General features: G+C 47.5%; 1 protein-coding gene across 5 annotated transcripts; it reads right to left on the bottom strand.

Annotated features, from left to right (window-relative positions):
• Window positions 1–48: 48 nt before the first annotated feature.
• On the bottom strand, window positions 49–12,635 carry LOC134028084 (protein bicaudal D homolog 2-like). 5 transcript variants are annotated; one of them, XM_062471443.1, is made up of 8 exons: window positions 12,106–12,635; window positions 8,326–8,538; window positions 6,709–6,861; window positions 6,045–6,515; window positions 4,271–5,293; window positions 3,827–3,978; window positions 2,922–3,147; window positions 49–1,695 (listed from the first exon to the last, which is right to left on the bottom strand). In XM_062471443.1, the coding sequence occupies exons 1-8, from the start codon at window positions 12,343–12,345 to the stop codon at window positions 1,645–1,647; spliced, it is 2,529 nt and encodes an 842-aa protein (XP_062327427.1). In that variant the 5' UTR covers window positions 12,346–12,635; the 3' UTR covers window positions 49–1,644. The 5 variants fall into 5 exon arrangements, with proteins under 5 accessions (XP_062327427.1, XP_062327435.1, XP_062327419.1 ...); XM_062471451.1 differs by having other exon boundaries at window positions 49–1,721; XM_062471435.1 differs by having other exon boundaries at window positions 49–2,055.
• Window positions 12,636–14,687: the final 2,052 nt, after the last annotated feature.

Below are 14,687 nucleotides of genomic sequence, written 5' to 3' on the forward strand. Positions count from 1 at the left end.
TATATATAAACATAGCTTCTTTTTTTAAATGACAACACAACACGTTAAAACGTTAGGTTAATTTTATTTTCCATTAGGCATAACTTTAAAGCAGAGCCACATTAGCTGTCTATGCACATTGTCACTGCATTAAAGAACATGTTTTCCAATGAGCACATTTACCACATTTTCAAACGGTCCTATGAAATAGCAGAGTTACCTTGTTATTTTGGTACCAGTATATCATCCATCATAATCAACAACAACCACAGCGTTGTATCAAATAAATACAAATAAGTGATGATTTAGTACAAACATATGCAAACACATGAGAAGCAAGACTGTGAGAATAAGTATAAAATGCTTTAACACAACAATAGCTTGGGAGCAAACATTTTTGCTTTCCCCCAATGGACACTACTTGAAATTGCACTTACAGTTTGCAAGTTTACAAGCACCCCAGATGTAATGTTTTGTTAAGCAAACAATACTGACAAAATGGCACAGCATATTTGTAGACAAGGTAACTTTATTTTCTTCAGCTTTTTAGGAAGTGAAATGTTTTTTTTATATAAAAATGTTTATAAAATAAAGCTAGCTAAATAAAAATCTTCTTAATAATATTTAATTAATATTATTTTAACATCACCTTTACCATACAAAGCTTGAGAATAAATAAATACTTGCATTAATATTCTCAGTCACACTAATATTTCTGAAACAGACTCATAACAAGGTGGCCAAAGTTAACAGTTACGTTTTCTGAAACATCTAATCTTGCATTCAAGACCACAGACATTACCATTTTTTCGTCAAGAAATATTCTCCATTTCTCTATCAGTTTCACTCACTTTTCCTTTTAGTGGGTAATGTGCTTCTCTTTATTAAATCAGTAAGAAATGTAACAGAAATACAGTTCTGGTACTCCTTTGTGAACAGAAAGGCACAATCATTCTAGGCCAAGAGGTGAATAACAAAGGCAAAATGTCCTGATGAGCTTGATCATTTGTCAAACAAATTATGAAGATGTGGTAAGTATTAGAAGACTTATTTCAATGCATCTTCAATATCTGTTTTCTGTAAATTCCTGCTTGTCTGTTAGGCCCCATTGTATTATTGACCCCAGAGAAACCTGAAGTAAGTCACTTAAGTTCCTATGACCTTCCCAATATCAAATAAAATAAATATCCATGATCAACGTGGCTTTCCTTGAAAATTAAACTATGAATCTGGCAGTTACTTGCATGCGCAAATAATAAAAGATATCTATAATATTCAAGTTAATCAAAACGTATGTTCCAAAAGGTCATGACTTGAAGGTAAAAGAAGCCAAACAACATCTTATGACATTCACCGAGGTGTCACAAGCATGATTCTGAAAAATAACTGTAACAAAAGTGCGCAGTAACAGGGGGGCGGGGTCAGGTGTTGACTCAGAGGGATTATCAAGGAGAAATGTCAAGGAGGGGGGCTGGTGGGGGCAGGAAGGGGGGCTGGTGGAGTCAGGGAGGGGGGCTGGTGGGGTCAGGAGGTCCACACCCACACACTCTAGATTCCGGAAGCCTCACTGATGCACCAAACTTCACGTGAATTCACGTCCGTCTTTAAGATCAATGGTGTGTGTGTCTACCACAAGGCAGTGTGTGCGTGTGTGCTTTTGTATAGTCAACGGCAGGGTTCTCTCTCCACCACGGTGAAAGGTACGCCATATACAACCTGAAGAATTCTGCATGATTTAGTTACTGCAAAAAAATTGGAGAGATTTAAAAGAAATACCGTTAAAATCATCAGGTATGGATTTGGAAAATTTTCACCCGATTAAATCACTTGTGTGTTAATCGCGTGCATTTAGTGAGGTAAAGTTAGGATGGAAAGATGAGTTAGTGGCTGTGGTTAGAGTGCAGAGTGGATGGAGACTGGAGGACAGAGCATGCTATGCATTTGACTGCAAGAAACAGAGGACTCACACTAATGGTGACACACACGTTAGATGGGTCGACTACCACCTACACATATGAAACGAAACGATGGAGGCGTTGACTGGACATGAGAAGGTGACTGACGAGCAGATGTAGCCTGGAGTAGGAGGATGGAGGTAGTGGGACAAGATCACAAACACTTCTGTCTTTCCACATACAGAAAACGTCTCCCCGAATTGTTATAACACAGCCGAACTAACGTGTTTTACCGAGTCCGTATTTTAGCTCTCAGAAAGCAAACCATGCTTTGGTCCTACATTCTCTATCCCTCAAAAGTGCAACATCTTAATCTCATAACATCTCAAATAATCAGCGAGAGGAACCCATAACAGAGATTCCTGCCTAAACATAAGTTTTAAATGTTTTTCTTTAAAGTGCTTCATTATCTTCCAGCTACAGAACAGTACGTACAAAGAATTCCCTCAAGATCTAACTACTCTCCTTGAGAGGTTATTGTTGAACCCCTCAAAGTAGCAGGGCAATCCCTTAGGGTAGTCTCCTGGCATCTGCAGCCTGGCCTACTGCCTGCCAGACTGAAGGTTTAATCATCCTCTATGCTGGCTGTAGGTCGTGTTTCGTGATAGGGATGCAAGTTCTGCACTGTCACCCCTACAAAATCTTCAGCGCTGTTGGCGTAGCCTAGCGAATAGCGGTAGAGGTTAGCCTTGAGCGAAAGCTAGCATCCCGCCATGCTGGGAGCGTCATAACTGCAGTTATGTTAGCCGTTCGCCTGGTTTAACCCCACCGTCCCGGACACAGAATAAGCATGGCGGCGTAGCGTTACGACAGCACAGCGTGAGGCGGTGACGTGAGGTTACACACACACAGACAGACACGGTGAGGTGAGACAGAGAGAGTTCAGAGGTTACAGTAGATCTTGTACTTCTCGCTGCAGAGGACCACGGGTCTTCCCTGGATGCACTGGGGCTCGTGGAGACCCCGGCAGGAGCCCCTCGGACTTACGTGGTGGTTGGCGGCTCCTCTGCCCTTGGCAGAGGTCTTCCCCCGGCCGCCCACGCCGCTGCGCCTGGCCTGCTCGTGGTCGAACTCCAGGTCCTCCAGGCGCTGGGTCAGGGCCAGTTTCTGCTGGATGGCCATGCGGAGGAGCGAGTTCAGGGTCTTTTTCTCATCCTCGGCTGCGGCCAGCTGCCTCTGCATGTCGTCCAGCTGGGTGACGTACTCGTCGCAGCTGCCGGAGAGAGGGACAGGATGAAAGAGTGGATGAAATATAGAGGGGGAAAGAGAAAATGTGTGTTAGTAAGTTGGGAGGAAAAAAGACAGAATGGGAGTTCAAAGAAGTCCCAGTTCTCCCCTGCAGAGGGCGCAAATCATCTGTTGTGGCTGTGGTCTGCCTTCATGTGTTTTCTCCATTCCCCCTGCGCTCCACATTTTCCAGATGCTGTCGCTGAAGCCCCTGCCAGCAGTCTCTCCCAAACGCTCCACTGTTACATCAGAAAACTCCCACAATGCCCTCTGTTTTCCCCACACAGGGCAAACCGCACAGCCTGCTCAGTAACCTAGATTCTCATTGGTGCAGTTCACATGTCTAAACCCCAATCAAAACTAGTGTTTGCTCAGTCAAAGATTTTAAAGTGATGTTGACTGTAGATCATATAAATACATATTATAAAACATAGGGTCCCCAAATTAAGGGGCAATTCCATATTACTTTTAGCCAAAAAGTGTTTGAAGTATAAGGTTGTATTATTATTATTATAGTAGGCTATACTAAATGAAAGAAGTACAAAGACAAAACGATATGTATACCATGGTATTTTCTTATAAAAAAAAATACATCAAACCACAACGTCCTCAGTGACTTTCTAGCGTTAGCGTGTTAGCGTTAGCGTGTTAGCGTGTTAGCTTACCGCGTGGCAAACATGGCGCGTAGCGAGGAGAAGGTGGCGGCGTCCTCCTTCAGGCCCTTCAGCTCGTTCCTCAGCTTCATCATGGTGTCTGTCACCATCGTCTTCTCAATGTCGTACTTGCTCTTCAGATTGGCCAGCGCCACCTCTGCCGTCTGTGTGTGTGTGTGTGTGTGTGTGGGGGTGTTTGTGTGTGTGTGTGTGCGTGTGTGTTTGTGTGTGTGTGCGTGCGTGTGTGTGTGTGTGGGGGGGGAGATTGTTTTTATGACAGGCCACCGACTACTCTCTGACTACATACTCACACACAGCCCCTCTCAAACTATACTGTAAACACACACAATAAGCACACAAACAATACTCTGCATTTAAAACACGCGCTCGCACACCCACACGCACACACCACACACCCCCCCCCCCTCGGTCCCAGTCACCCGGCAACCCCCTCACCTGCTTGTTAGCCTTCAGCACGGTCCTCAGGGTGGCGATCTGCTCCCTCTTGGTGCTGAGCAGGGACTTGAGCTTCAGGATCTCCCCCATGCAGGCATCCTTGTCCTTGTCTGCCACCGAGCCCAGCTCCATGGAGGCCAGCCTCTGGCGGGACAGCTCCGTGGTGCGGTCCACCGCCTGCTGCAGGTGGCGGATCTGGTCGCGGATGATGGCCACCAGGTTGTAGATGTTCATGGGCTCGGCACGAGGCTCGGGGGTCGAGGGAGTAGAGGCCGGGGCGGCGTCGTCGACGGCGCTCCCGGGGTCGGACGACTCCGGTACGAGGCCGTTGGCGAGCAGGACCGGGGACGACCTCCGGCCCCTGCCCTCGCGGCCCCGCCCCAGGCTGGCCTTGCCGTCCTTGTAGTAGTCCAGCATGACGCGGTTGGGCATCTCGTTGTTGCACATGCACACGTGGTTGTAGAGGTTGGCCAGCTCCTCGCTGAAGGCCACCAGCTCGTCCTGGGCCACGTTGAGGCTGCCCTGCGACTCCCCCGCCGCCTCGCTCACCTGCCGCAGCTCCTTCTCCAGCCGCGCCGCCTCCTGGCGCTCCGCCCGGCTGCTCTCCTCCAGGGACGCCAGCTTGGAGCTCAGCTCCTGGACGTGGGCCTCCAGCCGGCCGCGCTCCTCGTCGTACCGCGCCCGGCACTCCTGGTACTCGGCCTTCAGGGCCTTCAGCTCCTGGCGCAGGTCTCCCGCCTCGGACACGGCCACCGTGTACTTGCAGCGGAGGATCTCCGGCCCGTCGATGTCCAGCTCGTAGTAGTCGCCGCCGTCGCCGTCGTCGTCCCTGCTGTCGCGCTCCTTCTCGCTGTCCAGGGTCGAGTGGCGCTCCTTGCTGGCTTGGAGCTTCCGCATGGCGCTCAGGTTCTCGCTGAGGCGGCCCACCGTCTCGCGCTGCTCGGCCAGGGAGCCGTGAGCCTCCTCCAGCTGCTTCTGGGAGGCCTGCAGCGAGGACAGCAGAGACGTCTTGTCTCGCTCCACCTGGAAGACACATGGCAGGCAAGAGATGATCAATCTGTACAGCAAAAACATTACATATCCTCTGATTTTCCGAAATGTTTCCATTAAAGTATGTGTGGTTTCGAATTAAATTAAACTTGACTTGTAGAAGGTTTCGTTGCATCTATATGACATATATTGCTTTTAGTATACAAGTATTAGAGATTAAAAAACACCATTAAAGTATAAGTAACCTAGTGCAGTTATAAATAACACCCGCCATTTTTTATGTTTTAAGTGAAAGTTGTGACTAAATGTGTCCTGTTATCTGGCATTGTACCGTTTCCATGGTGACTGATTACATGGGTACTTCACTGATGAATTGAAAACATCAAACAAGAAACACAAGTGACTCGACCGCCAACCACTCTAACAGTTCACACACAGGTGAAACATGTCTGTATGCTATGACCGTTTTGTCAATTAGTGACTAAAAGTGAATAAACACCATTTTAGGGGTTTTCAAGGACCTTTCTGTCACAAGGCACAACCCTGTTCACAACTACCACTGACCCTGGTCAACCGCTCCACACCACTCAACATGTTTACCCACACACGGTAAACATCAGAACATGTTTTCAATCAGCGTTATGTGTGTGTGCGCAGACAGTGTGTGCAGACAGTGTGTGTGTGCAGACAGTGTGTGTGTGTGTGTGTGTGCAGACAGTGTGAATGTGTGTGCAGACAGTGTGTGTGTGTGTGTGCAGACAGTGTGTGTGTGTGTTCTCAGTACCTGCATGAGCTGCTGCTTGAGTTTCTGAATCTCCGAGATGTTCAGCTCGCTCAGCAGGTCATCCACCAGGCTGGGGGCGGGTCTGAAGGCCTCCCCTCGCTTGGCCCCCACGCCCCTGTGGTCCTCCCCGCCGCCGCCCCCCCTGGACACGCCGTTCTCCAGCCCCCGGATCAGGGCGCCGTGGTCGGGCTCGCTGCCAGGGGAAGAGGGGTCCTCGGCCAGCCTGAGACCGTCCAGCGAGACGCCGGCCAGGGGGCTGTGGTAGAAGGCGTCTCCGATGGTCATGTGGTGGGAGAGCTCCTTACGCAGTGCCGCCTTCTGCTCGCGCTCAGTCTTGATGGTCTCCAGGGCCTCGGAGAGCTGGCGCTCGGAGATCTCCCTCAGACGCAGGGCCTCCTCCAGCTGGCTGTGGAGACACTGGGAGTCCTCCTCCAGGCGACGGATCTCGTGCTTCAGGCCCTCAAACTCCACCTGGCGACGGACAGGAGGAGCTCCGTAGCTTCACTGACTTCATACGCAAACATGCCGATTATGTCATGGCTGCTTTTTGGAACCTTAAAAGTTACGAGTTCTCTCTCTTAAAAAAAAAACAAAATTCTTCATCAAACAGCTGTCCTTCACGGTTACCCAGTCTCACCCGAACTGGTTGCCACCCCCCTCTCACCTGGCTCTGCCTCAGCAGGGACACCTGCTTCTGCAGGGAGATGTTCTCCTCCTCCAGCTCGCTGTAGTCCTGCAGCAGGCGCGCCTCCCGCACCTTGTACTCCCTGATGTCTGCACGCAGCTGTCCCTGCTGCAGCTCCACCAGAGCACAGCTCTGAGCCGGGCAGGGGGCACGGAACGAGGGGCGGAGGGGATGGGGGTGGGGGGTGGAGAGAGAGGGGGGTGGAGAGAGAGGGGGGGGGTGAGGAGAGGGGGAGGGAGGGAGGGAGGAGAGAGAGGGGGTGGGGGGAGGAGAGAGAGGGGGGTGGAGAGAGAGGGGGGTGAGGAGAGGGGGGAGGGGGGAGAGAGAGGGGGTGAGGACAGAGAGGGGGTGAGGTGGTGGAGAGAAAGAGGGGGTGAGGAGAGAGAGGGGGTGGGGGGAGGAGAGAGAGGGGGGTGGAGAGAGGGGGGGGGTGAGGAGAGGGGGGAGGGGGGAGAGAGAGGGGGTGAGGAGAGAGAGGGGGTGAGGTGTTGGAGAGAGAGGGGGTGAGGAGAGAGGGGGGGTGAGGTGGTGGAGAGAGAGTGGGGGTGAGGAGAGAGGGGAGGGGGTGTGAGGAGAGAGAGGGGAGGGGGTGAAGAGAGAGGGGGGGAGGAGAGAGAGGGGGTGGGGGGAGGAGAGAGAGGGGGTGGGGGGAGGAGAGAGAAGTGCTATTAGATTTGATATAAAAGGTATTTGCATATTCATTTCTTTTGAATGTCACAATTGTCTAAACAGTTCAAAAACGACATACAGGATGATTGTACTTCACAGTCACACAGTTTATCATCCAAAGCTCGTGTTTTGGTTCTATAAAAAGGGAAAGCATATTCCATGAATTAAATATTTTGTAAGTACAAATGCAGCGCCTCCATTCAGAAAGCGTAACTGCAATGAACAGAGCCGCATCCATCCAGCGTGTATGTGGACTGACGGGCTGACGGGCTTTCAGAGTTCTAACATGCTGCTCCAATGAGGGGGGGAAGCACAGGACCCAGTATGGCAGCCAAACCAGGCCACACAGGGCCCTGGCGGAGGACACCCTTTGTGTCACTCACAGAGGACGATTACATCATCCCTCTCTCCTGTGTGGACACACACACACACGCGCACACACACACACACACACACACACAGGTGCCAACTGACTTACCCCCACAGACAGACAGGCAGACAGACTCCCTTTCTTAGTGTGTCTCAGCAAATATAAATCTCTTATAGGTCTTCCAATCCCATTAGCTCCAAATCTTCTTCTCTATCAATAAATACAAATATCCCTATCACCCAGAATATAATCCCAACCCTGTCTACTACTGCTACTGAATAAATCGACTTGACACTTATATAATGATTATAAGTTTGACGCACTAATGCATACACACACCCCAAGCACACACAAACCCCCATCAGTAAGTCTATGGTCTAATTTAAATTCTCAACAGGTACCTGACTTCACTAACAGAACCAGAGTTACAACGTAAACATCCTCCGTCAGTCGCAATAAAAACACCTTTCTAACCGACATTGCATCTGATACGATGTTCACCAGCTACCCCCCCCCAACCCCAAACCTGCGTGTCACTCCTTTCTATCCCGGCTCACCTCTCTCATCTCCACGGCGACGGAGGCCATGCGTTCGTTTTCGGCCTGGGTGCAGCCGAGGGCGTCCCTGGCCTGCCTCAGCTCAGTCTGCAGCTCCAGCACCAGCCTCTGATAGTGGGCCTCCTTGCTGGCCGACTCCAGGATCAGACACTCCTCCCGGCTCTCCCCATCCGCCGCCACCTTCCTGTGGGTGGAGTAGGCCTGGCCGAACGCCTGGAGGGATGGACGACACAGTCAGGCCTGTGGATGGGGTGGGTGTGGTTGGTGTGTGCTTTTGGGGGGGGTGTACGTGTTTGTGCCTTCACCAGCGCAGTCAAATTGTTCAAAATAAGACTTAACCTTAAGCCATAATCCTAAAAATAAACGACTGACTGAAGAATATACAGTAGACATTCAGACATTCTCTAACAGGGTGTTCAAGAGCTGGCTCTGTGAGGTCAGCTCATCTGAATGTCTGGTGACATGGCTGAGAAAACTCAATCTCACAGTCAGCTGTGGCCCAGTCCTGTAGAACAACCTGACCCCCCCCCCCCCCCCCCCCCACCGCATCACTGGGACCGTCCAAATGCCAACTGGTGATGTAACATACTCTGTACCCCGTCCAGGACAGCGCCTAACCCCCTCCCTCCGCTCACTACACTTGGGAGCATTTGGGCGAATGCAAATAATCGTTATGGTGCGACCTATTTGAATTTCTTTACAAAACGCTTGCTAATTAGCTATAGGCACACGACAATGACAAAAAATGGAAACTGAGACATGCATAAGTCATCCATATGGAACAATGACAGATCACTTGTTTATCTATCAACATTAACGACTAGCAAGCAAGATGACAATCACATAATTGAGTACATTATAATGTAGCTAAACATCGTTAACTAGCTAGCCTAGCTAATGTTACTGCTAATACCCGGTCAACAGCTAACAGTGATAGCTAGCTAGCTACTTTTACTGTGTGAGTTAGAGCTAGATAAACCGTACCTTCGTTATTGTCGATGTAGTGTGGAAACTACAATTTGAAAACATTTTCCCTCTTTATTGAAGGGCAGCAACATAGGATTATGTGCACATCGTTAATTGTCGTTTTGGGAAGATCAACCAAACAAAAAGTATTTTGTGTGAGAGAACTAGGCTAACGTAACCATAGCCTTTTTATATATCTATGAACTAACTGCTGGCTACCGGAAGTTGTTGACCTAACTTGTGCAATATGCGGAAGCTAGGCGTGTTTAGGGAATTAGATTAAATCGAAATTATGTATTCAACCTTTAGATGTGTTTTTCTTTTTCTTTTTTCAACCTTTCGAAACTTTCTCGAAAAAATTTATTCAACTTTTTGAAACTTTTTTCGAAAATATTTTTTTAACCTTTTGATTTCTTTTGTTATAAAACGTTTTTCAAAAATATTTTTTCAACCTTTTGAAACTTTTTTGGGGTTGAGATTCACTAAAGACGAGACCAAGTTGTGACATCTGGAGTGACTCACAGTTTAACTGCGTACACACATGGAGACCAGACGGTGACAAACAGAAGAGAGCCTGATAACCACGGTGATCATAACACTGACAACCACTTCATCTCTCACACGCCCTCGCCGTCACAGAACAGGTCAGAGGTCAGACTATGGACTGTGTATCTCCACTGCTCCAAACAGAAGCTATGGTTAGCGCTAACCCTAACCAACCAATCAGGGCCAGGATACTGGACGCTACACTGAGACACGTTTATGGTCCCTCTTTTCTTCAGGTAGTCATCAGAATCAGAATTGGTTTTAATCGCCATGAAAGTTTGCACAGACAAGGAATTTACTTTGGCAGGAAGGTGCATACATTCAACATATAGGAAGAGGAGGAAGAGTAATTCCTCTGTCACATGGTCACTCATGGTCATTCAGCGAGAAACCCTAACTGTCAGAGTGATCCAGGGTTACCCAGTCCAGCTGCTTGCTCTGGGAACTGAACAGCTTGGCTGAGCTGGTCAGGCAGTGAAACAGGAGGAGAGGATGAAGCTGTGTTTATGAGTTTAGCGTGTGTTACCTCAACCTGTGTCAGAGCCCCTGTCTGAGCCGGTGCCAGACTACACGCCGTCATAGGAACACACAATCCCCATGACAACACACAGATGTCCAGAAGTCCACAGAAGGGTTAAAGCGAGCACTGCCTTCTAGAAGTTAATTTGGTGTTCAGTGAATGACCCTCTTTGGCATAGAGTGTGCGTGTTGGTATGTGGGTCAGTAGTCGACAGGAGTACTCTTTGCCCTTTTCTCGCCCTCTTCTCTCTTCGCTTCTCTTCTCAGTTTACAACAAACTTCAGCAGACAATTGACATTTACAAAAGCTAAATGCTGTGTTTCCAACAAAGTTTTGTATTTTATTTTTTATTAAGGATTGAGGAGGGTTGAGCATGGGTAGAAGACAGACTACAGGAATGCATCTTCTCATTGTTCCTACAAATCCCACAAGGCTTCACTCTAGGGTTTGGGAAAAGTCCTTGTCTAGGGCCATGAAGCGCCTTCAGAGAGATACGTGGGCGAATCCTATTAGGCCCAGTGGAAGATTTAGGCCTTTATTTAGTGCTGGTTAGAAACTATTACAGTTACACAGAGACCACATTTAAAAGGCTTACTTAAACATGGCCTCAGGGTGTCTGGGAGAGTGTGCGCATGCGTGTGGCTCTGGTTGCTAAAGTAGGTGTTCGGGGATGCAGGTGTGTGTGTGTAAGCACCTTATATTATCGAATGGGCCAATCTGTTTTAGTTAACCCTGTCACTGTATGCAATCTTATGTGATTCAGTTGTACATGCATCCATCAAAATTCCATTGAACTAAGGGTGAATTCTAGGTAAATCGTGTGACTGCATGCCCTGACAAAGATGGAGGATTAAGAATACTGAAATTCCTTATCTGTTAAAAAAGGGAGTCTCCTGTTGGAAACATTGTCACTGTGGATTAATTTGTGGGGTACCTCAGGAAGAATTTATCTAAGATGACATAAATATATCTGAGTGGATGCCTAGCTTGTGTTTTTCACTTTGAGAGCACGGACAGATGCTGTGAGGAATGACGCACATCTAACACAACGTCCTTAAAATGTATTTAAGTTAACTTGTCTTCTGATGCCAGATAAAGGTAGGCTGTTTCTGGATTCACTGGAGACACAATGACTTAACTGAATCTGAAGTACATTCATCTAGAATTAAATTCACGTCATAGTCTTTCATTACCAACAAGGACACATGACCTCTAGTTTGTCTCACTCAATTTGCTGCCTACAGCAGGGAAAAAATATTTCCCAAGCCAGTGTAACACAAGGACTTGCTAGGTTGCTTACTGTGTTTATTTGAGCACTTTATATGTCAACACCCTGATTGAGAGGTTTGAAGAGGTTCAAGGGAGAAAACACATACTTAGAAGAACATTACAGGTCAATATCACATGGCAATTGATACTCATCTGTGTTATGATAAATTATGAACAGGCTGCAGATATGCATATATTAGGATCTGTGCCTAGTGATAAGGGGCATACTACTGTGCAATGCTTTCAAAAGTTAAAGACCATAATTGCTTGTTATTTATTGCATATAGTTGATATATTGCATATAGAACATGAAGACTAGCAAAGGAAATGGGTTTGGAAGTAGGATTTAACACTGACAATGTTTTTTCTTTGTTTGAAACGATGTTTTAGGGAGGGAACTGTAATAGAACCAGTTTTGACAGCTAAACGGATTGATTTGTAGCACAGACGTCCAGGCAAGCTCGCTGCTATATCGCCTACCTCCTTCAGCTGGTCGAGTTCCTGCCGAACCGTCTCGTACTCGGTCTCCATCTCATCAAAACGCTGTTTGAGTTGTTGTTTCTCCTCGAGCACCGCCAACCCATATTCCGCTGCCTGGATCTTCTCATGGGTCGTTTCACTCAACTCCCGGGATAGACGTTCCATCTCCGCTTGAAGCCACTGTGGCCCGGCCTCTGTTACCAGTGTCGCCTCGGGGTATTCCCGTTCCTCCCCAGACATCTTGGCCAGCCGGTTTCCGCCAACTACAACGATAACGGACCCAGCCCTAGACAGACCGCGGACGATCCTCTTGCACGCGCAAAATCAGTGCCTCTTGTGTTTGTACTGCATTGCTGAGACTTTCCCACTCACTTCAAGTCACTTTTTGAGACACATGTCAGTTGCCGAAACAGTTAATATACTGGTAAAGGCTCCATATGCGCCCCCCGTTTTATTTCCCCCAAACAACTTCATGAGTCTAGAAAGGAACTAAGCTGAGATCATCGTTTTGGAATACGGTGCGTTTCAAGTCTCCCGTTGCATGTTGGGATACGTAGTTCGGAGTTCGGTTTTAAAATACGTGGTCAGCCAGGTTAATGGACTTCAACTCCCACAGTTCTTTTTATGGTACTTCAAGTGTGAGAGAACAAAACGATCGTCAAGGTCTTCTTATAAAGGTTCTTGAACACGGCTGCCATCTACAGAAGCTATGATGGTGCTACACATCTTCATCCGAATTGTTTATTCCTCAACGAAACTATATTTAAAGTACACAGATCACTGAAATTAGGCACACATGACCCTTTGCGTTTAATTAATCACTGATATTTATTTAGCCATACGTTTAATATAGATCCCAAATGTAGATTATTCATTTGAATACATTTTTTATATATTTTTTATTCTTCCCTGATGAGCATAAAAAATTGATGTTGTCCTCTATGCAAAAAATATGACTATAATTCACAGCTCACTGCACAAATTACATCTGTGTGTGTGTCTCATCAAAGCAGTAGGAGGAGGGATGTAATGTGCTAATGTGTTTAGATGTTATGTTATGCCAGGTGCTTGCGTTGTCTTGTCTTAAGAATTTCAGTGCCCAGTCTGACCTTGTGTTGTTCTGTGTACCTGACAATAAAATACTTGAGATGTGTGTGCCAGTGTATGGAACAGGGGCTTGTTTGATCCGATGTTCTCGGTCCCGGAGCAGTCGAGATCTACACCACTCCAACACAGATCGAAGTCCAGAGACACTTTATCTTGCTCAACATTCACCACTGTCCTTGTTAGCATATCATAACCAATCATGTGTCATATCATATCCAGACAGTTGACTCACAACACTGTACTGCAGGAATTGAATCCGAAAGTGACATTTTGGGACTTTCCACTTGTCCCTTGCCGTTCCTTGCCGTCACACGGATTCGTCAGGGTTTGAGATGAGTGTGGTGACCAAACTGGCTGAACTAGTCTCTGTTGCCACTTGGCAGCCCTTGGAAACTCAATCACTCAGGTACATCAACTGAAGCTGGAGCAGCTGCCTGTGTTTGACTGGCGTTTCATGGTGTGTACCTCAGGGGCCACAACAGGGACGTCTGATTCATCTATGACTCGTATCTATTGAAGGGTTATCGGGAGTCTTGTGTTAATGTTTGTATGTTTTTTCAGGACCTTTTGAGGAACTTGTACACCCTGTACCAACGCTGTACGTTGGTAAAAAAAAAAAAACGCTTTTGAAAGTATAAGTCGCTGATTTAAATGTTCTCAGAAGTGTGTTTTGTGTGTTCTTAGACAAATATTACCATTTCTTCTCCATCTGCTTTGGGCTGGGATGTGGAATGGCAGCATACCGGCCGTATTATCGTGAGTAGTGCTGAGCAGACAAACACAATCCATGAGGTCATAATAAAGAAGTTATGTCAGTCTGATTAGTACTGTGGGAAATAGTCTCCAACTGTCTCTGGTATCATATTCTGTGATACAGTGTAGGAATATACAAAAGAAGACGCTGATGATGTCGTTATAAATGTACGTGTAACTACGTCTGCAGCTCTATGGTTGCCACTGTTGCTGCCTGTGACCTTCACCATTATGTTTGAGATAATGGGCATCGTATGTGGTAATTATTTGGCATCATATTTAAACTATAGTGTGTGATCATGATTTGAATATGAGGGCACTGTATTTATCTGAAAATGTTATTGATGCTGCGTGTGTCTGTGAGTGTTTGTAGGTGTGTTCGTGCCCTATGAATTATGTTCCCTGCAGGATATTACTTTCAACATTTTAATGTGCAATCCCACTATCTCTACCCCCCACGTCACTGATCATAAAAGTACTAATTATCAGCTCTTCTCTGCTCTACTCCACTCCACTCTACCCTACCCTACCCCACCCCACCCCACCCCACCCCACCCCAACCCAACCCAACCCAACCCACCCCACCCCACCTGACCTCACCCCACCCCACTCTACCCTACCCTACCCCACCCCACCACACCACACCCCACCCCACTCTACTCTACTCTACCCTACCCTACCCTACCCCACCCCACCCCACCTCACCCCACCCCACCCCACCC

This window comes from Osmerus eperlanus, chromosome 1, assembly GCF_963692335.1.
Source record: "Osmerus eperlanus chromosome 1, fOsmEpe2.1, whole genome shotgun sequence".
In the NCBI taxonomy this organism is placed as follows: Eukaryota; Metazoa; Chordata; class Actinopteri; order Osmeriformes; family Osmeridae; genus Osmerus; species Osmerus eperlanus.